The sequence below is a fragment of the Bipolaris oryzae genome, assembly GCF_000523455.1.
Source record: "Bipolaris oryzae ATCC 44560 unplaced genomic scaffold scaffold_2, whole genome shotgun sequence".
In the NCBI taxonomy this organism is placed as follows: Eukaryota; Fungi; Ascomycota; class Dothideomycetes; order Pleosporales; family Pleosporaceae; genus Bipolaris; species Bipolaris oryzae.
Genome location: NW_006911278.1, coordinates 380,949 through 399,785, shown reverse-complemented (window position 1 = coordinate 399,785; position 18,837 = coordinate 380,949). Strand labels below are relative to the sequence as shown.

General features: G+C 51.3%; 5 protein-coding genes across 5 annotated transcripts; 2 read left to right on the top strand and 3 right to left on the bottom strand.

The window, feature by feature from the left end:
* Positions 1-250: 250 nt before the first annotated feature.
* On the bottom strand, positions 251-5,708 carry COCMIDRAFT_80739 (uncharacterized protein; the record flags this gene model as incomplete). Its single annotated transcript, XM_007684435.1, has 8 exons — positions 251-512; positions 566-1,239; positions 1,285-1,659; positions 1,714-3,750; positions 3,801-3,925; positions 3,970-4,012; positions 4,489-5,360; positions 5,414-5,708. 8 exons carry the CDS (start codon positions 5,706-5,708, stop codon positions 251-253), a joined length of 4,683 nt encoding a protein of 1,560 aa, XP_007682625.1.
* A 1,707-nt stretch (positions 5,709-7,415) lies between these two features.
* On the top strand, positions 7,416-9,284 carry COCMIDRAFT_535 (uncharacterized protein; the record flags this gene model as incomplete). The annotated part of the gene is made up of 1 exon (XM_007684312.1): positions 7,416-9,284. One exon carries the CDS (start codon positions 7,416-7,418, stop codon positions 9,282-9,284), a length of 1,869 nt encoding a protein of 622 aa, XP_007682502.1.
* A 300-nt stretch (positions 9,285-9,584) lies between these two features.
* Positions 9,585-10,496, bottom strand: COCMIDRAFT_534 (uncharacterized protein; the record flags this gene model as incomplete). The annotated part of the gene is made up of 2 exons (XM_007684311.1): positions 9,585-9,908; positions 9,990-10,496. 2 exons carry the CDS (start codon positions 10,494-10,496, stop codon positions 9,585-9,587), a joined length of 831 nt encoding a protein of 276 aa, XP_007682501.1.
* A 344-nt stretch (positions 10,497-10,840) lies between these two features.
* Positions 10,841-11,734, bottom strand: COCMIDRAFT_31888 (uncharacterized protein; the record flags this gene model as incomplete). The annotated part of the gene is made up of 1 exon (XM_007684371.1): positions 10,841-11,734. The coding sequence occupies one exon, from the start codon at positions 11,732-11,734 to the stop codon at positions 10,841-10,843; it is 894 nt and encodes a 297-aa protein (XP_007682561.1).
* Positions 11,735-12,168: 434 nt separating this feature from the next.
* COCMIDRAFT_80811 (uncharacterized protein) lies at positions 12,169-16,980 on the top strand (the record flags this gene model as incomplete). Its single annotated transcript, XM_007684434.1, has 1 exon — positions 12,169-16,980. The coding sequence occupies one exon, from the start codon at positions 12,169-12,171 to the stop codon at positions 16,978-16,980; it is 4,812 nt and encodes a 1,603-aa protein (XP_007682624.1).
* Positions 16,981-18,837: the final 1,857 nt, after the last annotated feature.

Genomic DNA, 18,837 nt, shown 5'->3' with positions numbered 1-18,837 from the left:
ACGCATCTTGGTTTGCCATATGGGGAAGGAGAAACAGGCGACAAGAGATCTTAACAGGGAAGCGGCCAGTCATGCCGGGCTGGTGCATACCCAACTTCCCAACCGGGCCACTAGTGCCCCAAACTAGACTCCACTAACACCATCCCTATGCCCGCATATACAAACAACTATCCAAACAAGTAATTCAAACCGTGTGCCCTGGGTATCGTATCAAGCCATGTCTCGTTACACGTGATACTCTACTCCCGCCTTATCCTGACGACCCGGATGTTGCCTGCACCACGCTCGTGCCGTCAACAAAGCGCGTGCGGAAAATACGATTCGCATTCTGGAACATGCCGTCCTTCAGGCTGACGACGATGAACTGCGAGCCCTTGAACCTGGTCTTGAACAGCCGGCCAATGTTTTGTGTATGCGACAGATCAAGCGCCGCGTCAACCTCGTCCAGGATGTACATTGGCGCAGGCTTGAACTGAAGGAGGGCCATGATAAGCGAGAGCGCGATGAGAGATCTAGCCAATGTTAGTGTACTTCGGGTAAGCGCAACAACCAATCCCGTCCCTACCTTTGACCACCACTCAACTCGGTCAACGACTGTTTCCACACCTTGCCAAGCATCACCTTGACCTCCAGTCCGTCCGAGATTGTCTTGCCTTCGGGAGGATCAAGCTTTGCAAAACTGCCTGGCAAGAGCTCGTTGAAGATTTGTCCAAAGTCGCGGTTGACAATTGACCATGTCTTGTGCAGCGCCTCTTTTTTGTACTCGTCGAGCTTGACAATGGTTTCTTCAATCTTGGACTTGTCTCGAACAACCGTCGACATGTTCTTCTTGAGACTGGCTTCCTTCTTCTCCACGCTGTCAATCATGGCCATGACTTTGGGATTGATCTTGTTCTTCTTTTGCTGGAACCGCTCTTCCAGCGATTTGCGCCGGGCCTTTGCGTCCGACATGTTTACCCCCTTGAAGTCGTACACTGTGCCGGGCCGACCGAAAAGCTCTGAGTCGTTGGCGATGAATTCGTACTCCTTCTCAAGTGCCTTGATGTGGCCCTCTGCGCCTTCTTGTTCCTTGTGAAACCTTTCAATCTCGTGGCCCAATTTTTGTTGCTCAAGGCCGCCTTCCGTTATAGCAGAGTTCTTTGAACGGATCGCGTCTTCGAGTGAGCGGAGCTCCTCGTCGAAGCCAGTCAACTTTGCTTGCTCATCACTTAACTGAGCCGCGGCCAGGTCATGTGCATCCTGACAGAGTTAGCAATATTACTAATGTAAGGTTGAGCGCAGTACCTTGACGCGGGATTGCTCAGCCAGCAATTGGTCGAGTTCCTCTTGCTGTGATTTTAGGTTGGTTTGGACTTCTTCGAGCTGTTCCTGAGCGGCTGCGAGATCACTTCCACACTGCTCAGAGTCTACCATGGCTTCGCGCATCTGGGTCTGGAGAGGCTTGATGGATGCGTTATTCTTCGTCAAGGCCTTCTTCAGCTTCTCCAGAGAAGATTGTAGCTCTGCAAGCTTACTGTCCTTGTTGTTGCTGAACTCGCTCATGTCCCGCTCGATCTGCTTCGCGTCCTTGTTAGCCTCGTCTTGTCGGGTTTTGGCCGCCTTGATATCTTCTTTGAGCTGAGCAATGGTCTGCTTCATTTCCTCGACAGCTTGTATGATCTATTATATGGTTAGTAGGTTGACTTGGGGACGGGACAAAAAGCCATCACATACCGATGAAGATGCGTTGCTGCCAATCTGCTCCTCAGTAAGCTTGATCTCGTGCCTCTTCAGGTCAAGTTCCTGCTTTGACTTGCGTGCAGCATCCAGCTTTTTCTTCTCCTTTGCCATGGTGGTTTGCAAAGATTGAAGCTGAGCTTCCTGCGACCTCAGCTCTGTTGTGATCTGATTGAGCTTTTGTAAGGTGATGAGAACTCCGCTAGACTGGGGTGCGCTACCACCAGACAACACACCAGCGGGGTCATAAGTGTCGCCTTGAAGTGTTACGCTCTTCATGCGTACGGCGGGATCGAATGTTACGCGCTTGGCAGTTTCCGCATCTTCGCAAACAAGGGTAGAGCCAAAAACGTATTCCATGGCGGCGGTGACCTCGTCGTCGTATCCAATCAATGATAGTGCCAAATCGACTTTGCCTGGCGCAATCTTCTGAGCTGCTCCGATCTTCTCTGCTGATGCTTTGAAGGCCGCAATCTTATTCAGGGGAATAATCGTGACGCGCTTCTTGAGCCTGCCATTCTCAAGAAGCTGCTTACCAGTGGCGGCAGAGTCGACAACAACGTTGTACAACCGGCCTCCAGCGCAAATCTCTAGAGCGGTGCCCGCACGGGTATGCTCCTTTTCCAACGTGAAGAGCTGAGCAACAAGACCCTTCACGCGAGACCTATCAAAGTTTGGTGATGGGTCGCTGTAACTAAAGTCAATGTTGGCAACCTGTCGCCTCATCGCGTCTGCCTGTTGCCTGAGTTCCCGGATGCGCGCCTGAAGATGTGATTCTTGCTGATACATGCTTGCTTCTTGGCCCTCGTCGTAGCCTAGCTTCGCTAGGTCTGCCTCAAGCCTTGTAGCCTGTGACTTGAGGGCTTCAAGATCTTTGAGCAGTCCAGAGTTCTGTTCTCTTGCCTTTTTGGCCTTCGGCTCATCTTCCTTGATTTGCTTCTCGAGATGCGATATCCTTAGCTTACTTTGTTCTTGCTCTGTCGCGGCTGCGCTGGCTCGATTTCTGGCCTCTTGTAATTGGCCTTGGTAACCACCTTCCTGACCTTCCTTTGATGCCACTCCGGTTTGCAGAGTCTGAAGGAGCTCCTCTTTCTGTTCAACCTCCTCCGTCTGCTTTGCTAGCTCTGCATGGGCTGTTTGGTATTTTTCTTGGGCCTTCTGATAAGCTTGCTTCTTCTCCTGCAGCAGCTTCTCGAGTTCTTTCACGCTCTTCTTGACACTCTTTTCGCGGTCAACTTCTTCGGCCATGCTAGTCTTCTTAAGCTCCAGGTTCGTGGTCAGACGGACGATCTCGTGAGAGTGTGCTTTGACCTCCTCTTCGAGTGCTTGGAACTTTCCACCTTTTCGGAGTTCCTTTTCCCTTGTTGCCTTTGTCTGCTTGATATCTTCTTGTAGATGTTCAATCTCCTTCTTCATACGTACAGTTGACTCTTCAAGATCTTTTGCTCGTTGCTTCTTCGCCTCGAGATCTTCCGCTGACTGTTGCAGTCTCTCGTTGTATCGCAGATAGTCGTGTGCCACGACAAGTTTGGTGAGACGCTCGAGTTCGCTCTGTGTCTGTTGGAATTCCAAAAAGGCCCTCTTTTCCGTCCGTAGTTTTTCCAGCTTTGGGTCAATTTCATCGCGTAGCAATTCGGCAATCTCCTGAACCTTCATCTCCTTCTTTGCCATGGTCTTGTAGGCCTTGTCTCGCCTGTCTTCAAACATGCGTGTTCCGGCAGCCTCCTCGAGCATAGCCAAGATTTCCTTTGCCTTCATGTTCAGCACCTGCATAACCTTTCCTTGCGCAATCATAAAGTTGGGATTGTTGATGTTGAGCTGCACAGACTGAAACAGGTTCTGTATGCTCTGCTGCTGCGCGCGGTGTCCATTGATGAGGTATTTGCTCGCTCCGCCCAGCACAATCTGTCGTGTTACCGATATCTGCGCATGTTCCTCAAAGCCGACCGGGCTCTTTGTCTTGTCACGATTGTCGAATACGATGGTAACGCTCGCTTTGGTCACTCCAGCTTGACCACGCTTGTAGATGAGGTCCTAAAGCCTTATTAGCACCTCGCTATGTTCCACTGCCTTGTTCTGCCTACCTGCAAGTTCTGCGCTCGCACAACGCTCAGATTGTTGATACCAAGCACAAAGCATATTGAATCAAGGATATTTGATTTTCCTGATCCGTTGAGTCCTGTGATTGAGTTGAAACTTTCGTCCCTGACTACAGTGAGCAATATGTTCCTCTCATAGCGGGGGAGTAAACACACCAGCCCGAGATGACTGTGCGGACAGCGTACGACTTGTAGCCCTGAGATTATATTAGATTTGATCGCATACATCTGGAGTATCTACTGACATCAATGACAAGTTCTATGATCCTCATGGTGGCTGCATGTGCTGATGTTAGTTGCTCGCTGTTTGTTGTGTTTCGCGTGTAAACGGCATTCGGAAGCCAGGGTTCTCCTAAAGGGGTTAGATCCAGTCTGATCGCGCTATCCCCGCTCTCACGTGGTAGCGTGAGAAACCACGCGTCAGCTCTGTCAGTACTGGGAAAGGTTCTAGTGAGTCACGACGTCACGAGTCCCACAGATTCGAGCATTGATTCAAAGGCCGTCAATTTCGTAGATTACTACTGCATGTAAAGGAAGGAGAGGCGGGTCCTTCCGCTGTGTTCAAAACGCTATCATCGCTAACCAATGCAAACCCAATGCAAAACCAACCCAAGTATCGTACAATTCCTGACTACCGCGCCCGCCCTAGCAGGTACTCCGGCTCAGCCTCTACTGCTTCACTTGACTCTGTGCATGCAGTCTTCGAGCAACTCTTTCTCCTCGGCAACGCCTCTGCCGACTCCCTTGACTGAATACTCGCTACAGCTTTCCAGTCGAAGGCGTTTGCATCCGCGTCTTTGTCCTCAGGTGGCGGCAATGGAGCAGTCCTTGGGGCCCCTCCAACCTCCAGATCGATCTCTTCATTCTTGTGGGCAGGAATATCGAAGTTGAAGTTACCCATCATCTTGGAACCATACGACCCGAGTTTGCTTGGCCGATGGCCAGTCACTGTTCCTTCGTGGTAATACGAGGCTTTGCGGTCGGTACCGTACTGTGGGAATAAATGCCGGAAGAGACACTTTGTTGCGGGCGCACACGCTGTCATTATGTGTACAGCCGGCTCAGCGATACTGATCACAATCCCAATATCCCATGTGCGGTCTTTGTTGGTAGGCGCAAAGCGGTAATAGTACACAATGAACCGCCCAACGGAGACTCCTGTCGCAATCCATCCTAGGCTCATAACAAACACTACCAGGACCTTCGTGCGTTGGTGCATCTGGAGATTCCACACCATGATTGTCGGAATTGGCATAATGATGAGATCCATGAAGATTGAAAGGCCACAGGATACCAGTACAAAGGTACGGGCGTCGATGCATGTACCGCCTGGTATGACAGTTCCATTGGGTCCAATCTTGTCCATAGCAGGCCGAGACCAGGCATAGGGGTACGGGGTGCATTGGGTCAAGTTGACGATGGTGGATCCTATGGAGTAGACAATGTTGAGCCAGGTGACAACATGCAACGGATATCGTACTCGCCGACGACTGTCCTTCATCCGGAAAAGAAAAACGATGATTGAAGCTCTGATCAGCCCCATGACTGAAGCTTTGTTAGCAAAGACACTACAGACGCAGACCTGGAGAAGCACATACGTGGGTGATACAGCATCTGGATTGAGAAGTTCCAGTGTAGAGCGACGAATTGCTCATGGACGGACTTCTTGGGCAGGTCGTATACGTGGTAGCCTGTACCACTCAGAACGATGTAAACCCATGTTGCAATCGTATCCGCGAGGAAGATCACGGCTGCGATGAGGATGAGGTAGTCGTCCCAACAGAAGTTTCGTCCAAGGTACCGGGACCACACCCTCAGAAAGACCGTCAAGGACGCGACAACTGTGAAAGTACAGACTATTGCGAGGGCGGCAGGCTGTCGGTTTTCGATCATTCTGGAGGCGGTCGTCGCCCGCGGCGCACGACGAAGAAAGTCCCAAGGGTCAGACCTGCTGAGTTGTTAACAACGTAGGAGGTACCTCCCAGCTTGACGATCTAGAAGCCGGGAGTTCTCTGGTGTGCGAAGATCGTTGGCCCCAGACAGATGATCACAACCGCGAAGCGAGTGTGGAGTATCGGCGCGATTCAACGGGCTTTTGGAGGGACGAAGCGGAGAGGATGAACGGTCCTGGTCCACCCAGAAAGAACCAATGCACCTCCGACGGGTATCTTTGATGATGTTGCCCTACAAGTGGATGGCTCAGCGCACGCAAGAGGTCGCACAGCCAGTGCCTTGAGAGCAGAGATTTGAGAGGATTCGCCCACAGACAACTCGTCGGCGAGGTTGGAGACCAAAACCGGATATGCCGCTGCTCTAGCCTCTGAATCCGGTATGACAACCCGCCCAAGCACCTGAGACATTAGTCGCCATCGACACTGGCCCTTACGCGCGAAACCAGCGCGGAAGCCGTCTGTATTCCGCCTGTGTAGTTTGCTGCCGCTTTACCACAACAAGTGCTAGAGTGTCGCATGAAGCTGAGAACGGCTTGTTTCGGACCGAATTCGGGCTGACATGTCCAGCCGTCCTGTGAACTCTGGTTCTGGCCGCTGGCGCAAGGCAGGGCAAGGCTCGAGTACGAAAACTGCCGCGCACGACTACAAATCCGCGAGTCAATGGCTTGGTTAGCCCATGTTTGTGGAAAAATGTGACGTCGATCACCAAGGCTAGCTCTCTTATGCCTGCGTGTGGCTTAAGGGGATAATTTCTATTTGGCTAGTTTATTGTCCGATACAGGGACTGAGGCAGCTACTCCAAACGTCCACGTTCTTGCACACCGTACAACACACCACTCGATATCTGGACATGTATGGGTCTCGTGTTTGGTGGGGGTCACGATGAAACACAGATAACGGTGAGGCTCAAGAAAGGAATGGGAATGTTCGTCGATCATGACTCTCTACCACCACGCTAGCATTCCATTAGCTCAAACGCAATGCCGACCCCGGACGACAGGCCCCACTTCTATTCAGAGAATACATGCCGGGCCCAGTCCTAGCATGGTACCTGAATAGCACGTGGCTGCCCACGGGCGCCCGCCTTGCGTATTTTCACACATTTTAGCTAAGGGGTCAGGGGTCCATTATCGCTACAGAGGCCGAGACCCAAATCCGACGATGCATGCCCGTGTCTGTGAAGAAACACGCATTTTGCCACATGGTCGTACGGAATACTATCACGGTGTGCGTGGATAGGCTGAGAGTCCATGGATCAATTCTAGCCCCATGTCATCCATCCCGGTTGCCCCAGCTGTCAACACGTCTTTCTGTGCAAGATCAGCAGTCACATTCAATGCAACCGCATTAGCCCACCTCGTGCCAAGGGACGGCATGCTCAACGTTGCCTCCTAGATTGAGTCAGTCAGTAAGATGAGCAGAATGGCCGTCCTCTTGATACTCGCCTTACCGCGTAACGGTCCGTAGCTCGCCAGTTCCCGCAAGCACCAGGGGAAAGGTAAGAAATAGCAAAAGACGATAGTACGAACAAACTTTCTGATGAGCATTCAGATCAGCATCTACTCAGACTGTGGCCGATCCCTTGCCAAAACTTACCTTCTCGGTCTGACTCGAAGACCCTGAACCAAGACGCAAAACCGTTGCGACTATGGCTGTAACGTTATGGCTCACGGCTTTGGCCGCCGCGTCAGCAGCTGCCTCTCCACATGTTTCCGCGAAAGTTGAGACCGATGTATTCAACGCAGAAGTTGATCTGCAGGGCCTCTCTCCTACAGTCAAGGCTCTCTTTCTCCCACGCTCCTCTGGCATCACTCCTCCCAAGAACTCGACTTCCAGGTGTAAAGTCTACCCTGGAGACCCTGAGTGGCCCTCGGATGAAGCCTGGTCCCAGCTAAGCAAACTCACTGGCGACCGCGTCATCACTGCCCCTACTCCTCGAGCTGCAGTGTGCTACCCAGGCGAAGACTACAACGCCGCAGAATGCTCCCAGTACACTGTTGCAGAATGGCAGAAATCATACCTCCACATGGTTGATCCAATCGAGATGATGTCCCCAGTAGCACAGGGCATGACATGTACCATCCCAGCCCTCTACGACTCCCATGGCTGCACTCGAGGCGGCTTTCCTATGTACGTCGTCAACGCCACTGAGCCCAAGCACGTCCAGCTTGCCGTCAACTTTGCTAGGAACACGGGCGTTCGACTCGTAATAAAGAACACCGGCCATGACTTTCTCGGAAAGAGTGGTGGCAAAGATGCTCTCAGCATCTGGACACACAATATGAAGGACATTGAGTACATTGAGGAGTACGTTGACTCAAAGCTCAACTACTCGGGCCCTGCATTCAAGAGCGGTGCTGGTGTTCAAGCGTTTGAACTTTACAAGGCTGCATCTGAAAAGGGCAGAGTTGTTGTTGGCGGAGAAGGCGAGACAGTCGGCGTCATGGGAGGCTACATCCAGGGAGGAGGCCACTCACCTCTGACACCTCTTTACGGTACTGCTGCTGACAGCGTCCTCTCGATGGAAGTCGTCACTGCGAATGGCGAATTCGTCGTCGCAAACTCGACCTCCCACACCGACCTCTTCTGGGCTCTCCGTGGCGGCGGTGGCAGCACCTTCGGCGTCGTCACCTCCGTAACCGTAAAAGCGCACCCCGACCTCCAAGTCACCGCTTCCCGCTTCGGCTTCAAATCCAGCGACACAGGCGTCGAGACCTTCTGGGCCGCCATCCGCGCCTACGTCGACTCCTTCATCGCAAACGCCGACGCAAGCACCTACACCTACTGGGTTCTCATCCCCACCAACGGCACCTTCTCCTTCTCCTTCTCCCCCTTCTTCGCCCCCGGGAAATCCCTCGAAGAAGCAACCGCCCTCCTCCAACCCTGGTTCACAGAGCTCGACAACCTAGGTATTAAGTACGACCCAAATATTACCCACTTCGACAACTTCTACTCCGCCTGGCGCTCCTCCTTCCCGCTAGAAGCAGTTCAGAAACCAAACGTCGCAACCGCCTCGCGCCTCTTTCCCCGCGCAAACTTCGAAACCGCGGAGAAGCGCCAGGAGTTTTACGAGAACATTCGTCGCTCTTCTGAGAACAACCGTGTTCAGGTGCACTTCAACATGCAGGCTAAGGATCCTTACAACACTGATAATGCGGTGAATTCGCACTGGAGGCCCCTCACCTCGTTTAGCATGCAATCGGTGCGCTGGCCCATCAACAGCACTGCCGAGCAGATCCTCAAGATCCGAAAGGACTTTCAGGAGGGCGACATGCAGGCTTGGAGGAATATCAGCCCTGGTGCGGGTTCGTATCTTGCTGAGGCGGATCGCATGGAGCCGGATTTCGGAGAGGCGTTTTTCGGGGAGAAATACCCCAAGTTGTTGGAACTTAAAAAGAAGTTGGATCCTGAGGATGTGTTTTTTGCGACTACGGGCGTGGGAAGTGAGCGGTGGAGGGTAGAGAGTGTTGATGGGTTGCCGAATGAGAATGGAAAGTTGTGTCGGGTTGAGATGTAAAAAGGGCAGGGCTTTAGGGGATGTGGTGGCATATATGGTTTTTCTTCTTCTTATATATATTTGGCATTTTGCCTGCTTTATTTCCTTGGGTAGATCGGCCACTGATTTGAGGCCTTGTCGCTCATTGTAGTGTACTTGTACGGGGATCAAAATTGCATCCGTGGAATTGAGGCAACACAAGCGTGTTCAGCTTGAGAAACTGAAACAAATTTTTAATATTCATCATCTCTTCTCCGACTTGTTGCTGTGGTCCCAAGGCATTTTTCCAAGGACTTGTTCGTAGGAAAAGATGAGTCCCATCTACATGAGAAACACCCGCCTCGCAAGCTTCATTACCGGAACCATCAGCTTGTTCACTACACCAGACTGTGGCGATCCACGCAGAAACCATGCATACACAGAATTCCAGGCATCATTACCACCACCTTCAAGAATATCTCCATGACAAGGAATGATACGCGCGATCTGCCACTGAGCCACTTTCTTCGCATCACGCCGCATAAGAGCGTAGTCGACTGTAGCAATATAGTAGATAAGCTGCTTCATCCATACGGATTGGGGATGTGCTCTCTTTGCGAATTCGCGTGAGAGTGGACCTTGCTCCGAAGAGCTTGGATGGTATTGCTGGTGTGAATCAGCTCATTGGACTCCAGTCACGCAAATATGGTCTGGAAAAGATCCTCTGACACACCATCAAAACCATACCTCAGTACACGGCAAATTCATCAAAAGATCAGATTGTATTAGTGTCTGCGTTGGCTTGTGGTACCAAGCCACACAATACGTAATAAACCCTTCAAAAAGCACAGTCTCCACATCTTGCGCAAAGTCGAATTGATCTTCCGGGCTCGAAGTCCAGTCTTTGTAAATGTAGTCCCATTTTACGTCTTTTCTCTTCTTATCCAGGCCAGGAACGCCAATAGTTTTTGCTTCTGGCCACGCATCCGTGTACTCTTTAACGAACATGTGATGGCCAAGGTCACTGCCGATGAGATGGACGCCTCCGAGTTGGCTGAGTTTTTCATGCACGGCTTGGTCGAGTTGGATGGGGTTTAGCAGGAGGATACGATCATCCTCTAGTCGGATAGCGGTTGCGCGGTTGCCGACAGCGACAAATTTGCGGTAGCCAAGGGGCGCAAAGCGGTTGAAGGGGACTGTGAAAGTTGTGATTTGCGGAGTGACGTCCCGGATTTTAAGTCCAGAGGTTGACATGATTTGCGATTCAATCTTGTTTGGACCTATCGAATTCTCTCGAGCGCAATATAGTTGATGTAGCGTTTGCGCAATGTTATGGTGAGCATGAGTGAGATGTTGTGTCTGGCGCACAATTGTACGTCATGCTTCATGATGGCGTCATGGGAAACGCGGCGCTCCAGGAAGCCGCAAGTCCTACAGCAACGCAACTGACCCTCTGCATCATATGGCCCCCAATTCACAAGACAAAACTTTCGGTACTTCCAAAAGCTACGGAAAGACCAATCTTACCCATGATAATTGGTTAGATTTATAGACCGCTCCAACCCATTTTAATTGATTTAATCCAAGGCCAGCGGAGACTACAGATAGCTACCACTTGAGAAGCGGTCACTAAAGCCTTTAGACTTGTTCAACATTTCTCTCCGTTGTTTGTGAGTGGTCATGCCGCCGACAGCCATGTCCTTTTTGTAGTCGAATGCACGCTTGCTGGGATCGTCTTCTTCTTCTTTCCCGGTGCCCTTTTCCTGATGTTGCTCGACAAGACTCTTTCCTCTGCTTGCATCAATTTTCTCGCGCATCTTACGTGCACGGCGCTCTTCCTCTTTGCTGCGCTTCGACTCCGAGGTAGCAGGAGCTGCGTTGGTGGGCGCGGTAATGCCCAGAGCTTCGTCCTGCAGCCGCTTGAGCTTTTGTTCTGGAGTCTCTGTCCAGGCACTGCTCATTCCCCCCGTACTGCCCGCGCTCTTGCCTGTGTTGAACTTGCGAGCGCGCATCTTTGTAGGGTCCATACGGGCAGCAAGATCGTCCTGGGTAGGCGGTAGAGTCATCCACTCGTCGCGTTGTGCCGCCTTAGGAGCCTCGGCAAATTGGGGCTCTGTGTCAAAAGCAGACTTTGCTGAAGCGATATCGAAGCCTGATTGAGCACCTCCTGGCGGTGGTGGCGCTGGTCCAAAGTCATCGTCGCTGCTGTCCGAGTCGTCGTCACTGGGAGGGTCCTGAGGTCGTTCCTCAAGAGGTGCAGGAGGCGCGGCAGGTCCTATGACTCTGGATGGTTTCGAATTAGGCGGGGGTGCCGGGCCAATATCACTGTCTACGCTGCTTGATCGCGAACGACTTTGTGGTGGTGGAGCTGCTGGACCAGCTACCCTTTGGCGCTTGTCGGTCGACTGTGGACTGGATTCGCGGTCTTCGTCAGTCTCATCGCGGCTGCGCTTGGCGAGATGTGGCGGTAATGTTGGTCCTATTGAAGGCATGCTGGGTATGATTTTTCCACAGTGTTTTGGGTGAAGGGCTTACTGTCGCGTGCAGCGAGGTGACGTCCTTGGGGGAGCTTGGACCTTGGCCATGGATGCGGCAGATGCGGCCATCTGCGAACTGTGCCGTCAGTTCCTCAGGCACACCACCCTGGCTATACTCTGGCGACAGACTCGCACTGGATCCTCTCGTCCTCCTACGCATACAAGAACACACGGCGACCATACCCATCGCAGCATTGCCACGGCGCAATTGAACCCCTCCGCCTAGACACCAGCCACAGCATCCGTGGCGCGAACCATCACCCAGGCCCCCGCGCATTCGTCACTCCACACCGGCACCCTCCCTAGAGCTACACTGCAAGAGCCGGGCCACACATTCTCGCTAACGTCAAATGATCGCCTGAAGCAATGCTGCGTGCAGAACGAGCCTCATGAGCTCAGATTCGGGAGAGAGCCATTCCAGCGCTCGCAACCACCATGGCCAGCAGGCAGACGTCACGGGAAGCGCCGGAGATGATTTGCCTGAATACGAGAACAGTGTCGATGAGAGCGTCATTTCCCAATCAGGCGCGGGACAAGAAGAAGACGGAGGCACAGACGAGGTCCGGTCGACAGATGACGGTTCTGAGAAGTTGACATTTGCAAAAACGAGGCGGAATGGCCCACGAGAACGTGTTCAAAAGTCGGCTTCAGATTTATCAATAAGATCCAAGGTTCTGAATGACGACAGTCCCGCGTCGACAGACATTCCAGATGACACTCCATCAGTCCAAGGCTCAGGCATATCATCCCCCACAAGCAGTCAGCCTCTATCACACAGCTCACTTCGCCCGCATCGCCCAACCTCCTTACAACCATTTGAGCGTCGCTTTTCTTCGCGTCTATCACCCTCCCCGCTTTCTTCCCCTCGAGGAACCTCGCCTGCCTTTCTGTCACCACATTCACGGCAATCTTCCATATCTAGTAATATTGTCAGCCAATATTTGACAGACGATGCCTCAGAGGCCTCTCAGGCACCATGGGAGGTTGTCCGCTGGACAAAACTTCGAAAAATCACGGCCCAGGTCTTTTCAGAAGTTGGCAAGCGCAACTTTGGCCGCCCAACATGCCTAAATGTTACCGTTTCTCTCGCCATCGGTACCTCGAAAGGCTTCATTCTCATCTTCGACTACCAACAAGTGCTCAAGTCTATCATCGGGCCAGGGACAAAGGCCATAGAGTGCGGTTCCATCACTGCTCTAGCAATCTCTGCAGACCATACTACTATCGCTGGCGGTCATGCTACTGGCCACATCTTCACTTGGGAATTGGCCAAACCCGCCAAGCCTTTTCTTCATATCCCACCCCTAGACAGAGAAAGCTTGGAGGACGGAAAGTCAGACGGTCACGTATCGGGTGTAGCAATCCTACACTTGGGATTTTTGGGGACACGTCATACAGCACTCGTCTCCGCTGATGATGCTGGTATGGCCTTTTCCCACCTGGCAACACGCGGGCTAGGCGCCCTTGGCCGCACAGTAAAAACGACTCGGATTCTAGGAAGGTACCCGCTATCTGCAAAATCACTAGAAAAACCACGAAAACCGAGTTCTGTTCTCGCCTTTGCTCCACTACCCCTCGGAAACGTGGAGCAGCCCACCGACGACATGGGCCTAACGGCTCTCTTGACACCCTACCTTTTGGTAATCGTATCAACCACCCCTATTGCGCAAACACAGCACAAAGCCCCTCGCCCAAAAGACGTCGTAGCACATAGTACGCTGAGTGGATGTCTTGCTTGGTTTCCAGCCGTCAAGCTGAAGACTTCGAGTGGGTCGACCAATGCAGTATCCAAAACAAAGCTTGTATACTGCTGGTCCAACGTCCTGACTGTACTCGATGTCCACTCGGATACAACAGCATCTTTAGAAAAGGACAAGCCACCAGAGCTTCGTTTCAAACCTCGAAGCCGTTGGAAGGCAGAAGAGGCAATTGTTGCTGTGCAATGGCTGAGCAGATCAGTTCTCGGAGTACTAACAATCAGTCAGCGCTTAATGATTCTAGAAGACAACACACTACGTGTGACCGACTCTTTTGATCTTCTCCAAAAGCACATTTACCACTCTGATCTCTTCTCGCGCCAACTCAAACCCGTCGTTGAGCAGCTAGATGAAAATGATGCTTCGATGCATGGCGTTGTGGCTGACGCCTTCTACATGAGCTTTAGAGTGTACAAGGGCCGCATGTTTTTGCTAGGCTTCAATGACTGTTCTATTGGCACTCTTTCAAACTGGGCAGATCGTTTGTTGGCACTCATGGAAGATGGCGATTACATTGCTGCTCTTGGCCTCGCAACTTCATACTATATTGGTGATGCAGACAAAATCACTGTTGGGTTACCCGAGGATGATGAAGCACGCCATGCTCTAGTGCAGCCGAAATTGCGTGAGATGATTACTGCATCTCTCAAATACTCCTTCTCGCAAGACAGTGATGTCGATGAAGAAGCAAGAGAGCGGCGACTGAAAGAGCTGGCCGAGGTGGTATTTGCAGGACTCATGAGTATGGAAGAGCTCGACTTTCTTTTCGAAGATGTGTATGATGCCTATGAAGAAGCGTCGGCGGAGAAGGCTTTCTTCGAAACCCTCGAGCCCTATATACAAGATGAAGAGATTGATTCCATACCACCCAACGTTTTGAAGGATCTCATCACCTTCTACGCCTCAGCGAACCGCTCAGTCCAACTTGAAGAGATGATTTGTCGACTCAGCACAGACACCATGGATCTCAACCAGGTCACGACACTTTGCCAACAATATGTCTTGTATGATGCGCTGATATACGTCTGGACCAATGCAATTGGCGACTACATTACGCCCCTCGTCAATATTCTGGAGCTGATCAAGCTGGTGGATTTCGACGTGAATGAAACGGACAACATCTACCTCACTGCGGCCAACAAAATCTTTCCATACCTCGCCTACACCTTTACAGGACGGGTGTACCCTGGAGGTGCGTTCATGGACGACGACCAGGCTTATAGTGCGAAGAAAGATATGTACCGGTTCTTGTTCTCAGGAAAGAACCTGCAATGGCCCCCCGGCTCTGGACAGGTCGTACTCACACAAACCAACGGTAGTCCTGAACCACCTTTCCCCTACCTGCAACTGGTCCTTGACTTTGATGCTTCAAGCTTCATGAGTATGCTGAACGAGGCCTTTGAAGATAGCTTTTTGAATGGTGAGCAAGACATGTCCAACGGTACACAAGTCAACGGCACAAAGAGCGGCTCTACCCTTACACCGACTCGCCAGTCCATTATCAACTACCTGTTCGGTATCATGAACACGGACAATTTTGATCCGGCAGACATTATCTATTTCTACATGTTTGTAGCCAGAAATTTGCCCAAGTATCCACAGCACATTATGCTGCCAGGAACGTCTTTACACCAGGTCCTTGTTGGTCTATGTAACTATCCTGCAGAAGCGATGAAGGAAGATTGCCAGCTCTCTGTCGAGTATCTGCTCTCCATCTACCATCCACCAAACCCACAGTCTCTCATCCTACTGTTCGAGAAGGCTGGATTCTATCGCGTGTTGAAGTCTGTCTACCGCAGCGTACAACAGTATGACAAGCTGTTGGAAACGTACCTGGACGAGGCAGAAGAAGAGGACTCTGTGTTTGCGTGTATTGCTGACATTCTGCGGCCAAACAAAGGCCTTACAAAAAAGCAGATTAACGAAGTTAAAGCAGTTATCCTCAACCGGGCTGCTGACCTGGCTACTACCAACGCGTCACAAGCTGCGGTGGCAGTAAAGCAATACACTCCCGATCTTTTAGAACCATTTCTAGATACTATCAAAGAGGATACCGATGCTCAGTATCACTTCCTTGAGGCTCTCGTCGAACCAGACCGGGCGCGGGCAGGAGGCGCTAAGCCCATTGATGAAACCCTTCCATCAGGCTTCATTGAAAGATATGTGCAACTCATGTGCACTTACAACGGTTCACATGTGGCAGACTTTGTCAGCATGTTGAAATCGGGCGATCTCAAACTGGAACCCGTACTTCCAGCCTTGGAGAAAAGTGGCGTTATTGACGCTGCAGTCATACTCATGGCACGCGATGGAATTGTTCAAGGGGCCATGGGCCGCTTAGTGAAGCATCTAGGCACGCTTGAGACTGCCCTGACTGGACTCATCAACGGCGCTGCGGAAACACCCGATGCAGCAAACACAGAAGAGGCAATTCGCGATCTCCTCGACGATATTCAGAAGTACATCAAAGTTGGCGTATGGCTATGCCAAGGTCAGACACGGATAACAGAGCGAACGCCAGAATCTGCCATCGACCGGCGGAAGTCAGCCTATGGTGAAGTGCGCGAAGCCGATCTCGCCTTGGATGAGCTGCTGTGGCTCGACCTCGTTGACACCTCTGTCCGTCTCATTAGAGACACATCCAGTGCAGTTGCCGAACACGACGCTCGTATTTCCTTATCAAACAACGCTCCAGCCGACACAGTCGACACAGCACGCATCGTCTCCACCCTCCGCTCCTCAATCCAACAAACTTTCTCCGCCCTTTTAGCATCCACCACCATCCCCCCAGAAAGGAAACCAACCCGCCGAACACCCAGCATCGACGCAGTCCCTGTCCGTCCTCCACTGCAATCAAAACCTCAATCCAACCCATCATTCCTCCGCATCCTCCGCTGCTTCCTCACCCGTGCATCAACCACCTACTCCCCCTCGCTCTCAGACCTGCGCTCTGTCCTCTCCGAAATCTTCGCAGCCTACACCTTCGAAGAAACAATCCTCAGCCTCGCCAACCGCTTCCTCGACAAAGAAAGCTTCACCCATGTCCACCAAATCACCGAGCTACGCAAGCGCGGATGGCGGCCCCGCGGTCAAGTGTGCGAGGCGTGCAAGAAACGCGCTTGGGGGCCCGGAGCGGGACCGGGTGTTTGGGATGCCTGGGAGAAGCGCGAGGAGATGAGATTGAAGAGTAGGGAGGAGGCAGCCGTGGGGTGGCAGGGGGATGGGGGTATGGGAAAGAGTATGGGAAAGAGGCCAAGTCGCGTCAATGTTATGGATGAGGCGGAGGAAGGAGAAAAGGAAGAGGATAGGGCGGTTGTGTTATTTGCTTGTAGGCATTTGTGGCATAGAGAGTGTCTGGTCAAGGATGGTGGGGGGAAGGGCGGATTGGGAGAGGAAATCGCAAGGAGTATGGGCAGGGGGTTGAAGTGCGGGATTTGTGGGTGATGTGTTGGATGGCGTGGCTTGGAAGTGGGCAGAGAGCGACAGGACGGGTGGGTAGGAACCATCATTTTTATCTTTTATCTGTTTGATGGAAGGAATAGGGATGTGTGGATACTATTCTCTTATCTTTTCTTTTCTGATAAGTCTTCTGTGAAGTGCGGCTGGTTGAGATACCGAGTTTGTAGAGGTAGAGGTTGATTGAACTGATGCTGCTTTTGAACCGATATAGGGACGAGTTATCCTTCATCTTACTTGTATGGTGTTGTGAGTGCAGTTTCGTAGTATGAGCGGTCCAAGTAGCGTTTTCTATGAGAAGTGCGATTCGGTTGGTTTTCAGATATTGCGCTCTTGGAAGCTGATGTAGAGGACTAAAATACAGAAATTTTGCTTTGACTGATTTCGTGGTCATGATGAAGATTGATAGATTGTTTAGTCTGGGTAAGATGTAGAACAAGTAGGTTAGTAGGCAGCTGGAGTGGCTAGGGGTCCTAGTCGTTATATCGACGTGTATACCGAGATACATCTTTATGGTTATTGGACGGTGGATGACATCATACCGAGAACCCGCAACCAATGCTGAAGAAGGTTACATATTCAGCTAGACTCGGAAACCGTCAACACAACCAAATTAGCCTTCCGAGTTTGGCAAAAATTGAACTTACAAAATTATCCGTTGAAACTATGCATGCCTTTATTTTTGATTGATTGTATTGTTCTTAGTTCTACTTTTACGTAAACGTGCAATTCTAGGTTGGCCATAGAAACGCAGGCGCCCGCGAACATGTCTTGCCATGTTGCTTTTCTCTGGGCAATCGATCAAACTCTGCTCGCATCGAGGTTGATGGCTTGGAAGGTACATCCCGAACAATCCTATTGGTTCTCTACCATCTCGCACCGTATCATCATCATATGATACTTTTTAGCCCATTGTCAATCTCGATGTCTCTCAGACGTATCTACTTGAATCTTATTGGCACATGTTACTTCTACCGAGATTCGGTGCGTGACATGGTGTACGATCCGACAGTACCGGTTCTGCATGGACATGGGCATTCTATCCTTGCACAGTAATATTTTAGCACGTCACCCTGCGGAATCCATTCCACCAAAAACGAGACCTGCTAGCCCTATTCAGTAGATTGCAGCTAGTAAAGCTATGAAATATCTCAATAATAGTATGAGCTATATTCTTGAGACCCTGAAACTCGCTAAACGCTGAGGTGGCCCTGAGGTGACCCTGAGGGTGACACTAACCCCAAGTTACTGTTGCTGCCATTTGCAATGGATCATTGGTTAATCTGAGTAGATGCTACGCTTATCAAGGTAAAGGCCTATTGGGCAGCAAGTTTTTCCAGATGATTATACTGAACTGCAACCTGAGTCCGACCAGTGGAAACTTCGGCATTGCCTGGTTCGACCGGACAGTCTTGCGGCCGAGGCGGTACGGCAGGCCAGTTAGGTCGGTGGACAGTGATGAAATTCACTGCAAGGGCTGGAGCTGTACTGACGGGCTATGAGTCTATCGATGTGAATGAAATCCCGACGAAACGCCGGGTTGGTTTGCTGGCACGTCGATCGCCCAGAGCATTAGGTTCATCCGTTGCCGTGGCATTTGATGTGCTCATTTTTATGATATGTCTGGATCGTAACGATGCAGTATTGTGCTGTTCAATCAGCAGAACATATGCGAAAGTGAACGGGATAGGAAGAGGTTTTGTCTGGAGTCCTCCACACCAAATCGTATTGTGACGTCAGTCACGCATTTTAGGATTGGAGACGCTAAAATATGACAGCTGGGCACCCAGACCCCTTGATTCCATAGGAGTAAGTAATACGGTGAAGAGGGGATTAGCTGTTGCC